The sequence below is a fragment of the Perognathus longimembris genome, chromosome 28 (genome assembly GCF_023159225.1).
Source record: "Perognathus longimembris pacificus isolate PPM17 chromosome 28, ASM2315922v1, whole genome shotgun sequence".
Classification (NCBI taxonomy): domain Eukaryota; kingdom Metazoa; phylum Chordata; class Mammalia; order Rodentia; family Heteromyidae; genus Perognathus; species Perognathus longimembris.
In genome coordinates, this window is record NC_063188.1 from 9,221,346 (window position 1) to 9,245,331 (window position 23,986).

A 23,986-nucleotide genomic window follows, 5' to 3' on the forward strand; every position below is an offset into this window, starting at 1 on the left:
CTATATATGTGGGAGCATCCAGCCTCCCCTGATCCACAGCCAACAACAGAATTACAAGTCACACACCATGCTAAGGCCACAAAAAGTGCCCAGCCAACCTAGGCACTAAGTTCTGGAGAGATTATCCAAGAGTGAATTGATACAGAATTTGGTAACTCAGGTGGGATGCTGCTAAAATAGAAGCTTTAAATGATATTCCACTGTTTTATAGAATACTTTAACTCTGATGTTTCTCTATTAAGTTCTTGTTTGAAGTATATGTCCACTGATGAAGTGCAGTGCTGAAGTTCCATAGTACTCTGATTTGTATTCCGTATCCTCCTGTAGATTTAACAATGATTTTTGGCAGTATTGTGTTTTGAAATCTGGGCCTGTACTTGCTAGACAAGCATTCTGGCCCTTGTGTTATGCCTTCAGCCCTTTCTCCTTAAGACTATTTTGTCAGTCTCTAATCATCCTATCCATGATTCCACCACAACTATCTACAGTTGAGATTACATGTTCAGGTTATTTGCTGAGATGGAGCCTTAGTCTTTTTGTGGGACTAGCCTTCAGTCAGGAACCTCTTGATCTCTGCCTCCCAAATAGGTGGAATTATAGGCCAGAGTTATCAGATGTAATGCATCTGGCCAACATTTAAAGTTTATAAAATTGCGTGCTCTAGCATTAAGCACACATATTACTATTTCTTCTTTCCAGGTGAACTGATCCCTTGATCATTTTATAACCTTTGTCAGCTTTTTTATAGATTTTATCTTTAATTTCCAATTTTAGTCTATGTGTGTGTTGACTGATGAAATTATCTTCATTTGCAGAAAAATGAATGGGACTGAGTATTATTGTGTTACATTATCTAAGCCAAGCTTAAGTAGCATATGTTCTCTCTCATATGGGGAAGTGGAAAAATAAGTCAATGTAGAGTAGAGATTACTATAGTTTGAGAGATGGGGGAGATAAAAGAAGGCTACATTTTATCAGTTCATGATGCATACATGTGTGTTGGGGATTCAGTTTTGGCCTTGATGAGGGAAGGGCAACAAGAGCTCCTGAGAAGCTGCCCTTCCCCCAGCCCTGGGACAGTGTAAAAGCTAGCCACTCCCATCTCCCGGGTTCTGCCAAGAGAAGCAAAGCAGCCCCCGCCTCTTGCCTCAGCCACGTGGGTAATGGCGGAGGCCCGGTCCTTGGGGGGCTGTGGTCTCTGCCCATAGAGGAAGTTCCGTGACATCACCTGAGGGACAGCCCATTCAGCCAATCGTTAATATTCAATTAGTCCCTCCTCTTCCTGCCCGCCATTACTGTTATAAAACCTCTTCCTGATTAAAGTTTTTTGAGACTGGTGGAACATCCAAACCCGCTCTCCGAAATCTCTTTCCTGTGTCTACTCTGGACACGTGAGGGGGTACAGAGGGTAGGTCTCGCCATCTTTTCTCCACTCAGCGTAGCCCGTAAAGACACGCTTTGTTCCTTCCGCGGGCGGGGGGGGGGGGCGGGTAAAGCCGAGTGATTTTTCACAATTTGGGATTTATCATCTCCCTGGTTGAAGTGGGGAGAGGGGGTCTTGAGCCCCGACACATGTGTTACAATATCACAACGAATATATATAACACATGCTAATCAAAGATAATGTGCCTGATACTGGTTATCAGAAGCTCCAAAAGTATTAATGAATTCTGAAAACTGGTAGGAAAGCTGGCATTGTGGTGCATGCCTATAGTTCCAGGTACTCATGATTCATAGGCAGAAGGCTGTTACAGGCCAGCCTGGAGAAAAGAGTGAAATTGTATCTGAAAAACACACTAAAATCAAAATAATTTGGGAGTGTAGCTGAAGTGACACAGCATTTACCTAGTAACTATAAAGTCCTGAGTTCAAGTCCCAACACTCTGTAAAACTTAAACAAAAAATAAATGGTGAAAAGTCTTTTTTTTTTTTGGCCAGTCCTGGGGCTTGGACTTAGGGGCTGAGCACTGTCCCTGGCTTCTTTTTGCTCAAGGCTAGCACTCTGCCACTTGAGCCACAGCGCCGCTTCTGGCCGTTTTCTGTATATGTGGTGCTGGGGAATCGAACCCAGGGCTTCATGTATATGAGGCAAGCACTCTTGCCACTAGGCCATATCCTCAGCCGTGAAAAGTCTTTTTAATAGATGTGCAAACCTGTGTTACACAATAGTTAAATGATACTATAAAGGTTGCTTCAGAACAATTTGGAGGACAGAAAATTTTCCTAATGAACTTCTTGATTTGGCTAAGACATGTCCGTATAGAGTATCAAACAAGTCACTTAGGAGGATATTCTTAGGAAAGGATCACATAGGTGCAATAGCTATGTTCATCTGACCATATAAAATAATAGTTGTCAAAATGAACTCCAGGAAGCGGAAACAGGAAGCAGCAGTGGTACTCGACACTATGCTGAGAATGAACTTATATGACTTGTGAGTAGGGAAGAGGGAAAATCTGAGGAAGTGCGAGGGAAGGGGTGACATTGTTCAAAAAAAAGTGTACTCTTTACCTGACATGTAACTGGAACCCCTCTGTACATCAGCTTTACAATAACAATTAATAAATGGAAAAATACTTGGCTGCTCCTAGCTGTGTTAAAATAGAGGAAAAAGAAAATAAAAATAACAAGATGAATCACAGAGTATATAAGCAGGATTTGCTGGTTTGAAAAAATAAACTGTTCTCATTCCTCAGCCTCTTAATCCAAATGAGGGCTTTACCAAAAAAGATAGTGTAATTTCCAAAAAGACAAAACTGTAAGTCTATGACAGTTTGATAATACTTCTGAAAGAATTAGGTGGTAGCAAATAGGGAGAGTTGGCCCACAGTTGACTGAGAAGTCCAAAGTAATGTGATTATGGGGCTGGGAATATGGCCTAGTGGTAAGAGTACTTGCCTCCCATACATGAAGCCCTGGGTTTGATTCCCCAGCACCACATATATAGAAAATGTCCAGAGGTGGCACTGTGGCTCAAGTGGTAGAGTGCTAGCCTTGAGCAAAAAGAAGCCAGGGACAGTGCTCAGGCCCTGACTCCAAGGCCCAGGACTGGCCAAAAAAATTAAAAAAATGACTTCAAAGTAATGTGATTCTATCTGGAAAATTTGCCTCAAAAAGATATTCGGATAAAGCTTTCATGGCAAGACTACAGAAGTTTTGAACAATTGTATTGGCAAGAATCTCCAAAGTAAACTAGAAGGGACTTACAGATTCAAAATGTCTAAGCTCTCAAATTTCTATGAACATGAAGTGACTAAGAAAGTGATCAAAGGACATAACTTTTGCAACCTCCTTAGAAAATGGCTTCCATGCATCTGAAAGAGAATCTGGATGTTTTCTAAGAGAAGAGCCATGATCCATGGAGAATAATGGGCAGGGATACCTCTTGTAGCAATTAAAACTAGACTATAAACAAGGATGAGGTTAACTCAATGGATTAACTCTATTGACAGCCAGCATTAACAGACTACCTATATTCCCCCCTTGAAGTTCTCACATTAAAGGACAGAGTATATTTCCCTATCCCTTGCGTTTGGGATGGCACCTTGAATTTGTGACTTGCTTTGGCCAACTGAAAGTGGCAGAAGTGATAGTGTGCCAGTTGCATATGTAGGCCATTAGAGGCCTGGTACACCTCGGCTTTCCCTTGAGAATAAGCTTGGGCTAACTTGCCAGAGAAAAAGGGACCAAGTAGGATGCTGATTATCTCAGAAAACTAAAATATGTGGGAGCCCAGTTAAACAGCTTCCTAGCTGATACGTAGCTAAGTGGACACACATAGTACATTTAGCTAAGATGACAGGAAACAAGCTCAAATGTCTCATGGGATCATGAGGAAAAATAAAAGTTTATTGAATAAGTCATTGAAATGTGGTTTGTTATAGTGTAATAGGTAGATGATACAGGTTCTAACAAGCAAGTAACCTAGAAGCAAGTGACCTTGTATTTCTTTTCTGGTGTGAACACTAAACTACTACAAAGTCTAAACTGGGTTTGTAGAGATGACACAACTTAACCCAAGAAACGAGATCTTCGCAGAACTTTACATGGTTTTGTCTTTGTTCTTATAAGAAAACCATGTAAAAAATACCAGTACTTGGATTGGTTGGGGTGGTTAAAAAAAAAAAGAAAGTTATACGATGAACGTTTCTGTCCTGCTATGTGGACATTTATGTGGAAATTTAATCATCAATGTGATTATTAGGTACAGCTTCTACAATGTGATTAAGTCATGAGGAATAGGGTTACTTCATTTGTTAACAAGGTCTTTCTAAGCTGCCTTGGCCCTTCTATTATAAGACAATGCAGGTAAAAGCTGCCAACTGTAAACCAGGAAGCAGACCCTTTTACTAGACACAAAATTTGCCAAGAACTTGAACTTGCCCAACCTCATCTCTGACAAATGAACTTGTGTTGTTTATAAGCCACTATATGTGTTATTTTGTTATAGAAAACAAATGAGCAAAGACACTGGGATTTGTGCAATGCAATCCTTATTGAGGTGTGCCATCTTACTCTGGCTTTCATGAGTTGGTGCTTATGAAAAAAATATGAATCATGCAGGTACACAGAAAGAATCCTTTTGTCAGTCCTAGAGTTTGAACTCAGATCCTTGCACTTGCTGGCAGAAGCCCAACCACCACCATTTTTTTAAGGTAGGGTCTCACAATTTTGACCACACTTACCTAAGAGCTCAATTTTTTTTACTTACAGCATGCCACATTGCTAGTTCCCGGGTTCAGCACCAGCAAGCCTGCCTATCTGAGAGCACGTCCTGTGTAAATTTTTACCAGGGCTTTTCTCCAACAAGCTGCCATCCATCTTCCCAAGCAATATCTACCAGTACCTCGGATTACATGCATGAGCTACCCTTTACCCACCCATTCCTACTTCTCTCTTTTGTTTTTTATGTGGTGCTGAGGAATCGAACCCAGGGCTTCAAGCATGGTAGGCAAGCACTCTACCACTAAGCCACATTCCCTTTCTTTAGGTTTTGTAAGAAAGTGAGCCAGGCTGCCTTGCACTTGTGGTTTTCCTGTCTCTGCTTCTTGAGTGCTGAGTTTGCATATCTGCACCACCACACCTAGCCAGAAATAATCTTACTTGAAATTTCTGGACAAAAAGTTGAATGTCTGATGATTTGTTGCCACCCATGTGGCTACATTTGCTTATTTTTTAATTACAAGGATAAACTTGTAGAGCACTGAGACAAAATATATTTATCTAAAAGACCTTTACGAATTTGGAGTGCAACATTAAAATTACCTTCATTCAATTAAAACAAAAAAAGGTGTTAAGGAAACTCAATTATATATATATATATTTTGAGCTACATATGTCCTATGCTTTTCTATGCCTTGAAGGAGACTGGGGGCTTTTCTTTACAGATAACCAAAGCTTAAATGTGCTTACTAGTGTAGATTTGTGGAGCTCCTCGGCTTGAGGCCACTTTCAAAAAATACCAGGTAAGAGAAAATAAAAATGAGAAAAAACAACAACAAATAGTAGTTGCTAAGTTGGGGGTATGGAGGGCTACACGGTGCCATGATTTTGTGACACATCGCATGGTATAAGTCATTAGAAATTTAAAAATTCTAGTTGCAAAATTAGAAATACAAATGAGAGATTGGGTTAATAAACTCTCATTCATCCAAACTACTGTGTAAACTGGTAGTACACATTTGGGAAAAAAAAAGTTTATTATACAATATCCTATTCTTGTGAGGAAACAAAGATACTTTAAAGATACCCAGAAGGTATGTCTTAACAAGCTAGCTTAAAGTTGCTCTATAAAATTTGAGCTTTAAAATGAGGGAAAATATTTATTGTCACCTGGAACTAGTGGTCTATGAAAGGCCAAAATTTCATGTGATGTTTAAGAGAAAAATATGGAGGAATAGCTTTTGTATAATGCATCATTAGATTAGACCTACCATACAAATGATTGTAGCTAGATAGCAATTAGCCACCAGAGGTCAGAGGTCCAACTGTAAAAAACTCATGTGTGATGGTAATCTTCAAACTCAGGATATTAAATCAGACTCCTGTACTTCCTCAACCACTGGAAACATGGAAGTGAGCTACTGCATGAACACTTGGACATTACCTCATTTTTTGTGTTGCTGACGAGAGGACCTTTTCAATGATGAGCTTCATTCCAAGTGGAGACACATATTGGCTGGATTCTTTCAGCCTAACTGCATAGTCTCTGTGGCAAAAGGTGTCGGGGCTGTGAATGTGTATGTGTCAAGGCCTCATCCTATGTGGACACTTGTAGCCGCACATACCCACAATTGTAGGTATCAAGAAACACTTTGTCGAGATAGAAAACTTCAGACTTGATGCCACTATTTATGGGGAAAAGTCTATATTATATCAACTAAAAATGTAGGAAGGGAGATATGATAGCAGTGGCAATCACTAACTATATATTACCTTAATAATTTCTGAAATGTGACTATGAAGTTAAGATTTTCTTAAGGAAAGAGAAGGTATAGTGTGAAAAACAAAGACAATTCCTTTAAGATCTAGAAACCAAGAGTTCATTTCTGTTGGTGTAGCAGAATTCTACCACATGGGGACAGTATTACTTGTGAATGGAGCAGCTGCTATGAATTTTGAGTACTGAACCATCTGGAGGCAGTGGTAGAGGAAGAGTAGAGTATGCTGAAGATCAAATTGTTTGGGGGCTAAGAGTGCTGTAGAGAATTGTTTAGTGGCATCACTAAGATAGTATTTTTTTCATTGTCTAGAGTTTCTGGGTACCATTCCTACTTTCACTTTAAGAAAGAAAGCAGCATGCTGACAGAAATGGGCTGGAAGCCAAGAGCAGTATGTTAAAACATCTTGAGCTCAAGGTCATGGATTAAATGCTGATATGACCCAACCAAATTTCAAGGAAGTGGGATACTGACTTTCCACTGTGAGGGAGGATTTATTAGAGTACAGAAAATGAGAAAGGTTTAAGTTAAAGCAATGGTAGATAGCATTATTACTAAGGAAGAGGTGTAAGAAAACCTTTTAGTGTGAGAGGCTAAATTCGAAAATTAAATCACTTAGGATATTGTTAAATTATTTTTATTTTTCATAAACATCAAATGCTGTGAGTTGTTCCAAGGAGTCAGATCACTGGAATTCTCCCTGCATATACCATACTTCAGTTTGAATGTTTGTGTATCTATGTAAATGACCCTGTATATGCTTAACAAGCTGGATACAATAAAGCTTAGCATGTGTCAGAGTGATATCCATCAGAGAGGGAGCAGATGAATGGAGAAATGAAGGGTAAGCAAATGAAGTCATAATATTCAATGTACATATGCAAAAATGGAACAGGTAAAATGAGGGGCTAGGTGGGACTGGAAAAGGGACAGAAGGATGAATGATATTAATCAAGATGCACTGGGCTCACAAACTGACATGCTGAATTAAAACAACTGCTAGAGGACAAATAAGGATGAATAAAATACTCAGAAAAAATCATTGTAAATGCAACAAAAAAGAAACATCAGAATCTTCATGATTTGTATATAGAATTATTTTTAAAACAATGATAATTGTTTCTGTTTATACCCCAACTCAATGTCTGGATAAAAAAAAACAGCAAACTATCCAAAATTATTGCATGAGTTACATGGATAATAGTGTTATTCACTATTACTAAAATGGCTTTATTATATATTGTTATGTCGTCTGTGGTTTCTTCCCCCAGTTTCCCTTTTTTCATAGTATGAATTATGCTTTTCAGATTATACTTACATATTTCTATCTTTTGGCCAAATAATATATACACAAAGAATACCATCAAAAGTGTGAAGCTTACAGGGTCAAAAATGAAAACGGCTCCCACAGTTTGTAAACAGAATGTTCTGGTATTCCCTGATGGAAAATTCAATTCGGAGAACAGATTCCAGACTTAATACTTCAAGAGGCCTTTAAGAAAATAAAAATGTGTGGACAACAAAATGAGCAGAAACAAAGAAAAGAACAAATGCTAATATGTGAGGTAGCGAGGAAAACAAGTTGACCAGAGTGGAAAATCAACGGGCAAGTTGAGAAAGCCACAGGGAACATGGGTGTCAAGCATAGAAACTGAGATTCAATTAAGAAAGTGGAAGTGAATTTTTTTATATGAAGAGATTAATTTGACAGCCATGAGCAGTGAGGGGTTGAGAATTTGACCAAAGGACCTAATATTTAAAGCAAGGATAGTAAGACATAAACCAGTAGTAGACATATTTAAAGGCAGATTATTTTCTATATTTTATTATAAAGCTATTACATGATCACCTCAAAAAGTATCTATAAAAGCATAAAATGTGTATGTGCATATATATAATATCAGTATAGTCATTATCACATTACATAATAGTTTAAACTTCTAAAGAAGCATAAGAGAATTTAACAAATTCACTTTAACAAATTCAGCAAGAATATAAAATTAGAAAATTATTAAATTTCCAGGAAAATGTATAAGTAGTATTAACTATAATAAATATAAAACATATAATTGTGAATTAAAAGGCAAATATTCTTAGGTGGAATAAAATCCCATGTGCTATTTGCAAAAGGTTTGTATACACTTAAACACAGCAACATAGAAAAGTTGAACTTTTACATGAAAATATACCAGGAAAATGTTTAACCAAACAAATTAAACTGGCATGTTTATATTGTGATCTAAGACAATCTTATAAGAATATCATGAACCTGTAAGGCACAAAAAAGTTTCAAACATATAAACAAAAATAAGACTGATAAAATAAATAGAATTTATATGTTTTATCAGAAGATGTAGATTAACCACACAGAAAGAGAAAATTAGAATGAGAGCACATTTAACATATACAAACATGACTCTTTATTCCAACAGAAAATGTGTTTACTGAAATTGCCCAAAGAATGTTTATTAAAAAATTAATTACTAAAAATACAAAGAAAATATTCTAATACTTACAAAACCATTTGGTGTAAACCAACTGTACAACTCATGGGGGGAAAGAGAAAGGAAGAGGGGGAGGCAGGGGGAAAATGAGGGAGGAGGTAACAAGTTGAACAAGAAATGTACTCACTGCCTTACATATGAAACTGTAACCCCTCTGTACTTCACTTTGACAATAAGGGGGGAGGGCGGAAGAAAGAAAATATTCCAGAATATATGACTCATAGAGGAAACATTTCCCATTTATAATTCCCCATCTGTAATTTGAAAAACAAAAACTAATTTTAGGAGTAGAAAACTTAAACACCATTTAAGTATATCTAAAGTACATTTCCTTTATCTTTAAAGAGTTGTACAAGGAGTTGCCATATAACAAAGCAATTTATGAATACAATATATCTTGATCAGTGTTACCCCTTTCAATATTCTTACTCCCTTTAGGTCACCCCTCCCCCTTACATTATTTCTTATTTTCATAGAATAATCAATGAATTATTGGCTGCATTTCCTCCATTCACACTTCTAACCAAGTAGTGAATTTAAATGGAAAACAAAACTACAGGTGAGGTGACAAGGTGACAAAAGGCTATGAGAACACTCTGTGAGAGTATTAGGAGACACAAACATCTACTCAAAGATTTTTGACTGCACTAATTAAAAAATAGAAAATGATGAAAACTGAGAATTCACTAAAAGAATCAAGAAAGACATCAAGCAAAAGCCAAAAATGTTAAAAGAAAAAAATTAACAAAAGTACTATTTTTGAAATGACTGATTACAAATAGACAACTAGAAATAAAATATATGAACCTACAGAAAGGTCTTTCAGGGGGCTGGAAATATGCCCTAGTGGTAAAGGGCTCGCCTCGTGTACATGAGGCCCTGGGTTCGATTCCTCAGCACCACATATATATAAAAAGCTCGAAGTGGCGCTGTGGATCAAGTGGTAGAGTGCTAGCCTTGAGCGAAAAAGAAGCCAGGGACAGTGTTCAGGCCGTGAGTTCAAGTCCCAGGACTGGCAAAAAACAAAACAAAACAAAAAGGTCTTTCAAGGGAAAGAATTAAAATGGTATATAATCACATATATACAAACTAACATAAGCATGCATTACCATGGAAATAATAAAACCTTTATCAACAATGCTGCAATAAAAAAGTGGGACCAAACTTGAGCAAAGAAAAGTCAAATATTTATTTCCAACTGACATGATTGTGTATTTAACTATTTCAAAAATCACCTTAGTAAAAAAGCTACTAGAAATAGAAAGAGTTCAATATGATGGCTGGAAAAACATTAAATATGAAACATCCATAGATTTTTCTATATATTATTTATAAGGAATTTTTAAAAATCAGTTTCAGAATTATAAACAAGATAGGAATTAACCAATGGATCCAAAAGCAAATGAATACATAAACCAAATATGGTCTATACAGGCAGTGAAGTATTCTTGAGACATAAGAATGAAATCATGTTGTGTGCCAATATGGATATATGTAGAAACTATTAGGGAAATTCATCAGGCATAGAAAGACAATCTTATAATCTCGTTCATATGTGCCATCTGACATTTACATCATAGAAGTTCAAAGAAAAATGGGGGCTCCTACAATCTTGAAAAAGCAGGGAAGAGATAAGGTGAGGAGAAAGAGGCTAACTATTGTGTCATAAAAATAAAGTTGGGTGTCAGTATCAGGTCTATAATCCTAGCTACTCAGGAGGCTGAAATCTGAGGATCATGGTCCCAAGCCAGGCTGGGCAGGAAAATCCATGAGACTTTTTATATCCAATGAAATCCAATGAACTGCCAAAACACCAGAAGTGGAACTGTGGCTCAAGTGGTGGAGCACCAGCCTTGAGCAAAAAGGCTCATTGACAGCACCCGGGCCCTCAGTTCATGCCCCGACACTAGCATGTACACATACACACAATGCATTAACAAAGTTGAAACTGATTTTTAAACTTTAAAATGATTCCATGTTTGGAATAGAATTTTTTAAAACATAAAATCTTTATAGAGAATAAGAATCTTTATTTATAAAATATATTTATTTATAAAAATCTTTATAGAGAATAAAAAGTCAAAGGAGAATAAAATTCACATGCCTTCCAATCACTCATCTACATAAAAGCCAAGGGCACAGAATTAAGTAATCTCTAAATTGCACATGTACTTCTTTGATCGATGTATCACTTTTATTTTTATTGTGGCTCTATTTAATTATAATAAATCATTTAATCACCAAATAATGATTTTAGTCATATAGTGACATCCAGCCAGACACTCAACAGATTTCAGCCCTAGAATGCTAACAATATTTGAAATCCATTGACGCGGTCTGTCGGTATTCTGATTGGCATTCCTCAATGCTAATGACCATTATCTTGAATTATTACGTTAATATGCCTTTATTTTAAATAAATCATATGTCAGACTTCTAACCTTAATATATAGCATAGTTTTGTTTTGAATAAAACAGATACACCATTCTAAGTAGTCTTTTGAGACATAGCATCTTTAACATTCTAAAAGTTAAATGGTTGCAAAGTATTATATGTACAATCTAGTACAGTTATGTTACTGTTAATAACTATTCCATTGTGTAAGGATATCAAAATTCATCTTTCTTTGGGGATTATTTACTGTTTATTTATTTATTTGTATCAAGGGTCACATTCTCACTCAGCTTTCTTGCTCACTGACAAGTGTTCTACCACTTGGTTCATACCTCCAGTCAAGCACTGCTGCCTGTTATTTGGAGGGGAAATCTCATGGACCTTTCTGTCAATGTGGCTCCAAATCTCAGTCCTCATAATCTCAATCTTCTGAGTAGCTCGGGTTCTAAGTGTGAGCCATTGGTGCCTGCCTAATTTCTACAAGTAATTTGTTATACATTTACAATTGTTGGACATCTTGATTCTTATAAATATGTTTGTGGTACTATGATCTATATGTTCTATGGATCAATAACTCTCCTTTTAGTTCTTTATCTTAGGTAATATATGAACAAATTTCCACAGAAATATATGAAAAACCACCATGTAGTATGATATCATTTATTTTCTATACAACTTGCAAAACACGTACTCATTTCACCAGGTTTTCATAGCACTAAAAATTGGAACAAACTTAGAACCCACTAGAATGAGTAGTAAATAATGCATGAAGACTATAACATAGGTGTAGTTACTGATAGTGAGAAAATAAACATACTTGTCATAAAGCCTGAAAGGAATACACCAAAATCTTAATAGTAATTTGCTCTATATATTATGATTGAGAATTTAACTTTTTCACTTTGTTTACTTATATTTTCAGGTGTTTTTCTACAATAAAGCAGGTAAAAAAATGAATAAATACATTTGTGTATAACTGCTTAAATATTTTTCCCTACAGAAGATAACTTCGCATTGTAATGACTCTGGGAAAAAACACAAATATAAACAAGAAAACAAAATCACCACAATCTTGCTCAGTATTTATAAATGATCTCTTTTAGTCTGTCCCTGATTACATATTCTAAAATAGCTACCGTCATACTGTATGTCATTATTTTCATTTAGTGTTTTTGTAATGTACATCCCATAAATACTTCAATGGCAGTATATTATATGTAAATAGCATATTTACTTAATCATTATCTAAAAGTTAGACTGGCTAGGTTTTTCTGGTTTTCACCATTTACTTAATCATTCTCTTAAAGCTAGACTGTAAGGTTTTTCTGGTTTTCATTATACCAAATAACATATGTAAGAACCATTAGTAAATATTTTGTTTGAGACAAAGTTTCACTATGAAGCTTAGATTGGCCTTAAATTCCAATTCTCCTGTCTCAACCAAGCGCTGGGATTACCTTTGCATTACCTTGCTCAGTGTGGATTTTCCACATTCTAAATACTTTCCTTGGATAAATTTCCTGATGTGAAAATAATAAAAAGTACAAGCATTATAGATTCCTTGATGGAGGCAGGGTGGAGTACAAGGGATTCAAACAGAGGTCAAAACAAAACATCACATACATAACCTGACAGGCTGAATTGAAATCCCTCTATATGACCACTTAACAATAATTAAATGTTTTTAAATTTTTAATAAAACATCTACGTGTTATCTTTTTAAGATGTCATCTTCTTTGTCATTACTACTCTCACCTAAGTTAAAAAGTCACTCTGACAGCTGAATGAAAAACTAGAGTCTCCAGAACCAACATGAATGTTACTTCTCTGGAAATGCTTTCCTTGATTCTCCAAACTCTCACAGCATCTTTATACCTAGTTTTCCTTCATGGCCTTAGCATACTGATAAAACAACTGATCAGTTACTTTTACATTTCCTATAAATACCTCCCCCAGCTGATTTTAAAGCTCCATTTAAACATGTCTGGCACACAGTTAGCACTCAATAAATATTTGGTGAATGGATGGATAGATGAATAAGTGAAGTGATAGTACTTTGTAAATTATAATTCAGAAGGTATTTCTATCTTAATTGTTATTATTGTTGTTCCTTTGCATTACTTGTATAGATGAGTCTAAATTTTTAGATATCACTTGCCTAATTAGACTTGGATATTGTGCCTTTCATGTTATTCATATCACCAGCCAGAGGCGTGAGTAGCAACATTGCTGCCAAGTGCCTGATGAAGAGAGTCGAGACTTGGAGAACCAAACAGTGAGTTCTCTAAGTTGGCATGCTGGGATTTAGGGAGTGGTAGTTACCATTGGTTGGACACAAAGCAGTGATCAGGAGCCCAGGAAGTCAGTGATATTTGAAGAAGCAGGTAGATCCTGAGGGCCAGAAGCAAACTAGTAGTAAGTGGTCCAAATAAGGTTCAAAATGTATACTGGTCAGTGATAAGGGATGAAATATGTGGTACAGTTGAGTTTCACATACCAATATTCAAGGCATGAAGCTATGAATATGCATCTAAAGCAAAGAGTGCTTGAGGCAAATGTTTCCTTATATACATCCTATTAAAATGGAAGACAGTTTTCAGAAACTGAGCCTACATACATATACATTAACAAGGGAGTGAGAGTAGGTGGTTAATAAAAATAAGTTCTGACAGTGAAAGGATTAAGAAAGACCATTTATATTTAAGACTTCAAAATATTCTACACATAGTATGGGAATAATGAAACTCCAGATCCAATAATTCTTTTTTTGGGGGGGGGACTGTTACTGGAACTTGAACTCAGGGCCTCATACTCTTGCTTAGCTTTTCTCTCAAGGCTCACACTGAACCACATGAGCCACACCTCTACTTCTGGCTTTTTGTTACTTAGTTGGACATGAGTTTATCAGATTTGTCTGCCTGGGATGGCTTTGAACTGTAATTCTGAGATCTCATAATATATCCCTAAAAAGGTTTTTGTGACGATCAAATGAGTTAATGCATGTAAGGACATTAGAATTGTGCCTGGAAACAAATGCTATGTGTTGCTGTTGTTATTATTATTATTATTTCAAGTATTACCAAACAAAAATTTGGTGTTATTAAAAATGGGCAAATATATTCTGTTAATTTTATCTAAAACTACAGCCTAAAAATTAAAATTTCACACTGAAATACAAAATTTCCCTTGCACTAGAAGCATTAGCAAAACAGCAAAGTTTACTGCAGTGATTCTGTAAAGTTTGCTTCTGAACATCACCTTAAATAATTGTAGAAAATGAATATATATTTCCCAATGTCAAGAAAAATAAACTGCAGAACACTTTGTCCAGAAATTCTAGCCTAGAAAAAGAAATTGCTCTGTTACATACTTGAAACTAATTCCACTACAAAAAGTAACACAAGTTTGGTTATCTGACTGTTGAAAAACTAAACTTAGGAAAGCTTGAATGAGGAAAACTAGATTTGAAAACTCCTTAACCTGGGGAAAAGTTGAAAGAGATTGTAAAACATGTTAGAATACCTGGATATTGCAGACACAGGAAAACCTGAATGTCAGAAGACCGGTACACTGGAGACGTTGGAAGACGTGGATATTGAGCCTGCCGATGGAAGACTGGGTAGTTGTAGGAAGACCTGAAGATGTCGGAAGACGTGGAGACACTGGAAGATACGGAAATGTTGGAAGACGAGCAGATGCTGGAAGCCCTGGAGATGCTGGAAGACCTGGAGGTGCAGGAAGACATCGATTTGTTGGAAGACATGGATTACTTAGTTGGAAGACATAGATTTTTCTGGAAGACGAGGATTTTTCTGGAAGATGTGGATTTTCTGGAAGATGTGGATTTGCTGGAAGACGTGGATTTGCTGGAAGACATAGATTTTTCGGGAAGCTATGGATTTGATGGAAGACAAGGATTTTCTGGAAGACGTGGATCGTCTGGAAGACTTGGAGGTCATCGGAAGCCGTGGATTTGCTGGAAGACCTGTCTTTTGTGGAAGACATGGATTTTCAGGAAGACCCGAATTGTCCGGAAGATCTGGATTGTTGGGAAGACACTGATTTTCTGGAAGATATAAATCTTCAGGAAGACATACATTGGCTGGAAGACCTTTAGGTTATTGGAAGACATGGATTTTCTGGAAGACGTGGCTTTATTGGAAGACTTGAATTTGGTGGAAGACACAGATTTGCTGGAAGACCTGGATTTTTCCTGGAAGACCTGGATTGGCTGGAAGACCTAGATTTGCTGGAAGACATGGATTTTTCTGGAAGACGTGGACTGACTGGAAGACCTGGATTTCTTTCTGGAAGACAATGATGATCAACTGGAAGACTTGGGATTTTTCTGGAAGACCTGGATTGAGTGGAAGACTAGGATTTAGTGGAAGACACAGATTTTCCTGGCAGATGGAAATTGGCTGGAAGACATTGAAATTATTGGAAGACATGGATTTGTCTGGAAGACGTGGATTCTCCTGGAAGAGCTGGATTTGTGGAAGACTTATCATTACAGGAAGACGTGGATTATCTGGAAGACGTAGATTTTCTGGAAGACTTAGATTTCTGGAAGACCAGGATTGTCTGGAAGACCTTGAGGTTGTTGGAAGACTTGAGGTTGCTGGAAGACCTGGAGATGTTGGAAGACCTTGACACAGGCGCCATTGGAAACCCTGGACATTGGAAACATTGGAAGCAAAGGATGTTGGACATATTGGAACCCTTCAATTTAGGACACAGTGGTTGTTCTGTTTACAGCAGATTTTGCAGGATCTGAATATTATGACAGTGGATACTAAAAGGCACACACACTGGAAATCATGGCTACTTAAGTTCTATACCTTGGAACTCCTAAACCCTGCTGGATATGGGTAGTAGAAGACTGGACATCTAAAAGTCATACAATCAGAAAGTGTAGATGAGGAGACACAGGAAAACCTAGATATTAATATACTCCACTCAAAAACAATACAATACAATTTCAAAAATTACATTTATATGATGCTAGAAGTCAAGAATGTTGAGATCTAGATATAAAGAGATCTGGATGTTAAGAGACAGTTACTCAAGCACTGGGGACATAAAAACATCCAAATGTCAGAAGCTAAAGTTCTGAGGAATATTGGAAGACTAGGAAAAAAACTGACTCTTTAAAACCAGGATTTAGGAGATAAAAAGAGATAGGGAAAGTAATGATATAAGCACTAGAAGATACTGGAAAAGCTAGACTTGGACAATAAAGCAGTACATATATGGACTCCACACACACTACATACAAGAAAAATTGAAAGATTAACTATAAAAGACTAAGAAATATGGACCTGGAAATAGATAGATATAGAATAGAAAGAATATAAAATAGATAGAAATATTATAAGAATTAATGAAGTTAATACTGAGGGGAGATTAAAAAAACCAAAGCACCGAAAATGCGGTAGGCCAGAAATTGAAAGACATGATGTTATCATATGGGAAATATTTGGTAATTGAGGATTTGTGAAGCTATGGATCTTGGAAGCACTAAGTCAGAGACCTTGAATAAAGAAAAGGTTTGATCTGAGATGTTTGAAGGCAATATTAAATATAAATTTAATGTAGGCACATTAAAAGACAGATATGACATTAAAAGATAGATACATGACTATTCTTTATGACTGCAGAAAACCACAGGGGAAGGACATTTTAAGCTAACAAAGGGAGGAAATTCAAGTAAAATCAAGAAGTTTGAATGGATTAGAATTTAATGAGGTGGCCTTCTTGGCCTTTCTGGGGAACTATAAAAGAATAACCCATATCTAAGCTAGAAGAACTTCTTGGCTTTAGATCAAGTTGAGCAAATATTTTATGGAAAGGATTAAACTGTAAATATTTTTGGCTTTTAGGCTATATTGTCTTTGTTGCAGTGACTAAACTGTGACAAAGAAGTTGAAGACTGGGGCTGGTCATATTTCAGGAACTTTATTTTTAAACAAGTAAGAATTGGGAGCTCAAGAGATGGTTCATATTGTAGAGTACCTGCACAGCAAGCACAAAGCTCTGAGTTCAAACACCAGTACTATGAAAAAACAAACCAATGAGGTTGGATTGAATATGAAAGCCTTAGTTTGGCCAAGTCTTACTTTAGATGTTAAATCTCAGATATGGTAAACTTAAATATATTCAAGTCTAGTATTCACATTCAAGGACATTTTGAAGCCCCAAAATACTACATTATATGGTGATATTCAGGATATGAAGGTTGACAGGAGCCTAAGAATGGCATTCGAGGCAACTATTTCTGGTGGGTATATAGGAAGTCTTACATGCAGGGACCCCACCAAGGGGGATAAGTGTCTGAGAAGATTTCCTAACTTATTAGGCTGGAGGCTTATAAAAGAAAATTAAGCAAGTAAATCTACTCTATAGACTGGGCATATGTGATTAAATCATCGTTCAACATTATTTTATAGAGAATACGACTATATCTGTGCCAAAAGGTCATTACCATATAAATAAAGGGCATCTAATGATAATCACATTACACATATAGCATAAAGAATCACTGCAGGCCAAAACGTAATAGGAATGAATGAATTACTATTTAGATATACCTCATCAGCAAATAGAAAAGTATTAAAAGTCATTTCTTAGTCCTTTTAAAACCATCATGCACAGCTAATTTTGAGGGAATTTAAACATTAAAATTTTGCCAAGACAGGAATAAATGATCATTTTTCATTTACATTATGCTTATTAAGTTATAATAATAATAATAGCAATGATTTATTGAGCTATTACTGTGTGCCAGGCACTGTACTGAACATCTCCTATGAATCTAACAGCCATCCTACCATGCAAGGAGTTAAACCCCATTTTACAGATTAGAAAATAAAGTCTGCAACGATTAGGAAACATACACACAGACATAGTGCTGGTACTTGGCAGACACAGGAATTGAAAACAGTTTACATTATTCTAAGGCTTAGGCTCACACTCCAATAAGCGAAGGACTATTCTTCCAGGACTAGGGACTGCCACTCATTGAAGAAATCCCAACTCAGAGCAGAGAAGTCAGTGTCTAAGTCCTCACTTAAAGCCCTGTGACCTTTTCACTCTAAGTGTTTGCAATGATGGGCTACTTAGCTATGCAAGATAAAGTGCAGTAGTGTCTCAGATACAATTAATTCTCACTTAATTTCTCAATCACTATTGGTTATTTATGCCAATACAACGATTTTGTTTGATGTTATGGTTCATCAAAGTACATAAAATCTCTCCACAAAATGTTTCCTAACATGCTGACATTAAAGAGCATCAAATGGAATAAATACTATGTAAAGTTCAGGGATCAATGTATTCTACATGACAAACACTGCTCACATTCACTCTTAATCTACACCCACTGTGGCAACCCTTTATTAACATCCGGGTGGCAGCAGCTACGTGATCTCAATGTGTAATTTAAAGAGCTTTCTCAGCAATTTGAACTGAAAAATTTTTAAACAAAAGGATCTTTTCCCATTAAATGATAGTTGTCTAATACACACTCCACATTTCAGCAGACTATGCTGCCTAACTCATCTCCTTTTTTCTATTTTGTTCTTTTTTCCATTGTGGTTAAACATGCCTATAAAGAAAGAAATTTGCATGTTTTTACAGAATGAGCTCAAGAGCTTACCCAAACCATCTGACCACCAAAAGAGTCTCGCCATACAAAACTGTTCATAGGACTTACTCTAAAATAAATTCTAGCTTTTCAATTTAGATTATATTTTTAAGACATACCTCATTACGTAGCCTACTGCTGACCCGGGATTCACCATGTAGCACAGCCTGGCCTTGAACTAAGAGTCCACCTGCCTCAGCTTCCCAAGTAGTGAGATTACTGGTGTACCTCACGACACCTTGTTTGTAGGGCTATTTTTTTTTTTTGGTAAAAAAACAGAAACTCATCAGTACTAGTCACTAATAATTATTATCTATTCTTCCTTCTAGCAAGATAATGAGAAGATACAAATATAGTTAAGACTACTTTTTTGTTTTATAGAAAAGTCTTAAGCTTGTACATACGGGGGCTGGGGATATGGCCTAGTGGCAAGAGTGCTTGCCTCATATACATGAGGCCCTGGGTTCAATTCCCCAGCACCACATATACAGAAAACAGCCAGAAGCGGCGCTGTGGCTCAAGTGGCAGAGTGCTAGCCTTGAGCAAAAAGAAGCCAGGGACAGTGCTCAGGCCCTGAGTCCAAGCCCCAGGACTGGCCAAAAAAAAAAAAAAAAGCTTGTGCATACGTTAAAAATATATGTAATAGCCAGGCACTGCTGGCTCACGCCTATAATCTTAGCTACTCAGGAGACTGAGATCTGAGGATCATGGCTTGAAGCCAGCTCAGACAGGAAAGTCCATGAGACTCTTACCTCCAGTTAACCACCAGAAAACTAGAAGTGACACTGTGGCTCAAAATGCTAGAGTGATAGCTCAGAAGTGCCCAGGCCCCACAACTGACAAAAATTTGTGTGTGTGTGTGTGTGTGTGTGTGTGTGTGTGTTATAAGCACCAGTATAAATATAGTCTACATTCATGAATAAAAAATGCAAAAAAACATTATCTATATCCACAGAGGGACAATAAGTAGAGACCTTAGCCATAATACAGGGCTTTTCTTAATTTAAAGAATGACACATAGCAGGGTTATTACTAAATTCCATTACTACTACTTGGCTTATACCAAATTTCACATCTTGCTATAAACTTTTATTTTATTACAGTCAGAATGAGGATGTGAAGAAACTTTGTCCTTGATAGGTATGTAAACTAGTACAACCTCTAGGGAAATAGCATGGAGGTTCACAAAAAATTAAAAACAGACCCATTTATGACACTGTCATAGCACTATTGGGAATATATCAGAAGAAATATAAATTATAAGAGATACACCTACACCCATGCTTATTGTGGCTCTGTTCACAATAGAAAAGTAATGGATTCAGCCAAAGTGCCCAACAATCAACTAATGGATAAAGAAAATATGGCACAGAAATACCATGTAATAATAATACTCAGTTGTAAAGAAAATGAAATCATGTCATTAGCAAGCAAATGGATAGAGCTGAAAATCACCATACTGGGTGACAGAAGTCAAGATCAAAAAGGCAAATATAGAATGTTTTCTGGAATCCAGACCAAGAATGATCATGATGGTTAATAACAATGATAATGATAATAACATGACTCTGAAAGGGGGACTGTCTGAGGCGAGGAATCCAATGTCTGAGGGAGTGAGGTAACAAAGATCAAAAAAATGTACCTTATATGTATGTATCTATGTACACATGTGGATAGAGAGAAATAGACAGCAGATGTATAGAATGAAACCCACCGAACACTGTTTGAAAAGTGGGACAGGGAGTAAAGGAAACATAATGGGAGGTGAACTTGTTCAAAGTATACTATATGTACCTATGGAATTATCACAATAACCCCCTTCCATATTATTAATGTATGCTAATTAAAATAAACTAAAATTTAACATTGTAGGTGTTTTACATATTATATATGCACGTTACTTTCTCCATACCCCATGTTCTTGAGGGAAAATATTGCAGTTGTCACAGACAAAAGAAACGCAGGGAGGTTCTTTGTTTTCAGAAAGTTGATGATATGTTGGCCTTTTATGCTACACCATCTATGCCTAACTTTCGTACAAGGAACTAAAATGGCAAATCTGACAAACAGCATTTCTAAAACAAGAACAGAGCATCACAAGGCCCAATAGCTATACCCTTATGAACACATAAGATGATGCTAAGTGAAATGAACTCCATGTTATGGAAACAATTGTTATATCACAGTTGTAACTACTTTCAATGTCCCATGTGTATCTGTAGCTTCTATTATTGATGATGTTCTTGTATCACCTTCCTGTGGTTGTATCTACACTATCTCTGTAATCTTATCTGAGTATATTGGAAACTGTGTTTACTGGTATTGGAAGTAGGAAATTGAAAGGGAATACCAAATTTGAGAGACACAGGGTAAAAAAAAGACAAAAAAACTACAAAAGCAATACTTGCAAAACTGTTTGGTGTAAGTGAACTGAACACCTCCGTGGGGGGGGGGGAAGGGAAAGGGGGAGGGGGGAGGGGGGTATGAGGGACAAGGTAACAAACAGTACTAGAAATGTATCCAATGCCTAACGTATGAAACTGTAACCTCTCTGTACATCAGTTTGATAATAAAAATTTGAAAAAAAATAAAATAAAACAATACTAAAGAAAAATAAATAAATAAATAAATAAAACAAGAACACACCGCAGTGTTAGCACTTATCTTGAGCTCTATGAACGAGTTTCAGTACTCCTCAAATCAATCATGTGCTTGTTTTCCCTCAACATAGCAATATCAAAGAGAGAACATAGAAGACCCAATGATTCTCTCCTTTGACAGATAAGAAAATAGAGCAATGGGGAATGTGGCTTAGTGGTAGAGTGCTTGCCTAGCATGCATGAAGCCCTGTGCTCAATTCCTCAGTACCAAATAAACAGAAAAAGCCCGAAGTGGAGCTGTGGCTCAAGTGGTAGAGAGCTAGCCTTGAACAGTGCCCAGGCTCTGAGTTTAAGACCCAGGACTGGCAATAAAAAGGGAAATAGAGCAATACTGTCTGAATAAATACTCTGTATCAAGGTTTCCCAGCTCCTTGACCCAGAATCATTTGTCCTATATTTTCCATCTTAGTTTTGTTGATCCTTGGAACAGTGCTTTATAACCATGACTGTATAAAGAACCACCTGAGGACAGGTACCAGAAATCCACATTTTCAAAGCTTCCCATCATGACTGTTACATATACTCAGGGCTGATTAACAATGGTGGCTTAGGGCAAGTGCATAAGCTTAAGTGGCACTGTGGTGTCCCTAGGCCCAAAGACCTACAATGGGTTTCCAACCTTCTTCTACCTCCTTTGAGCTTGTTTAGAATGTATATCATCACAACAGCAAGCTCTCTTCACATTTCCCCCTCTTCCTGACAATTTCAAATGCACACAGCAAGCCTATGATTCAGACCTTCAAATTTGGGGAAAATTACTAGATTCCATAGCTCCTGATGTCAATTCCAGTGCATTTCTTCCTTGTTGCCTTTCAAAGCAAACTTACTTCCTAGTATGGTAGTGGTGATAGTAATGGTGGCGGTGTGTGTATGTGTATACTGGGGTTTGAACTTAGGGTCTAGCCAAAAAAAAAAAAAACCTTAAGATTTTTGTTGGAGCTCTACCAGTTGAGCCACATCTTCAACTTTTAGCTTCTTGCTGGTTATTTTAGATATTTGGATATTTTCGATATTTCAGAGACTTTTTTGCCCAAATTGGTGCCAAACCTCAACCCTCCATTTCTCACCCTCCTGAGTAGCTAGTTATAGTCATGAGCCACCAGCACCGAGCTTCTGGTGTCATTTTTTAAAGCTATTGCTCAAGGCCAAGTGTTCATTTCATTACTGTACATAAAATTTCACTACTCTAGGTTGCCTTTATGCTTTCTTAAGCCACACAAGTTCTTGTCAACTTCAGATACCGAACATTTTCTTAATCACTAATGAACGAAATGCAGTTTTTCCTCCCTCTCTGCCTGTACCTTGTTTTGGTACAGTTTTGTCAGAATAACTGTCCAAGTCCACAGTGGCGTCAAATGAAAATGTGCAAAAGAGGCCAAATGATGGAACTGTAACCTCTCTGTACATCACTTTGACAATAAATAAGAAATAAATAAATAAAACATTAGAGAATTGCATTGCAAAAAAAAAGAGGTAGGTTCATCCTAAATCTCAGTCAAGAATTCTTAAATAAGAATTAATAATTCTTAAATAAATTCATTGCTAGCTTTGTGATTTTTTTTTCACGATTGTTATACCTTCATGGAAAAATCCCAAATAAAGTGAGTGAATGAAAATTACAGAGGTATTTTTATCTCAACTTGGCAATGAATTCTCCACTAGGTATCAGGAAGTATCAGTACCCCTTTTCTGAAATTACTACACTGTTTAAATCATCAGGAGAGTCACATATGAGAAAAGAAAGAAACTATGGACATGAACACTAAGACTTCCCCCTTCTTGACCTAGATACCACTGTAAATTCAGAAATCCATCATACTGTTCTGTCTGTCCTCCAAAACTAGCTAACAGCTGACTTATACAACAGATACAAAACACATCAACTTAGACCCCACCACTCCACTCTGGTAAGACAGCAAATTAGGATGAACTAGAGTTAAAATAAATTTCTCTATCAAAAGGATAAATTCAAATTATGAATCACAGAGGGTATTTTACAAATTTTACATCAGCAATAGCAGTTAATTGACAATGAAATCCTATGTGTTTCTGACCTCAAGGTAAGAACAATAATGCACCAATGAAAATACTGGCTGTGACGGTATGCCAGGAAAAGAATAGGAAAAGAAAGTCTTGATTGTGTCTACAAAGCAAGAAGTAAGCTTCTGCTTCATTTTCTTCCATCTTTGAAGTCACGAGAACATGAATCCCAAGACTGAACTCAATGTGCCCTGCTGTCTGAAGAACAAGTTTAAGCAGCTTGCTGGTTGGTCCAGATTCCTCTCCCCTGTTAAGCAAGCACAGAGAAAAGACTTATTGACCTTTGTTTGAAGGGTTCTTAT

The 23,986-nt window shown here is 36.7% G+C and overlaps 1 protein-coding gene across 4 annotated transcripts in view; it reads right to left on the reverse strand.

Moving 5' to 3' along the window:
- Window positions 1-16,205, reverse strand: part of LOC125343977 (IgA FC receptor-like) — a 31,168-nt gene extending 14,963 nt beyond the window's left edge. Inside the window, exons 1-3 of one of the 4 annotated variants that reach the window (XM_048336575.1) lie at window positions 15,335-16,205; window positions 14,862-15,298; window positions 12,068-13,730 (exon numbers count right to left, since the gene is read on the reverse strand). In XM_048336575.1, coding sequence (XP_048192532.1) covers window positions 13,686-13,730; window positions 14,862-15,298; window positions 15,335-15,344 — 492 coding nt within the window. In that variant the 5' untranslated portion in view covers window positions 15,345-16,205 and the 3' untranslated portion in view covers window positions 12,068-13,685. Of the gene's footprint in view, window positions 1-12,067; window positions 13,731-14,861 lie in introns of those variants that run through there. The other 3 variants (XM_048336573.1, XM_048336574.1, XM_048336578.1) reach the window with 3 other exon arrangements.
- Window positions 16,206-23,986: the final 7,781 nt, after the last annotated feature.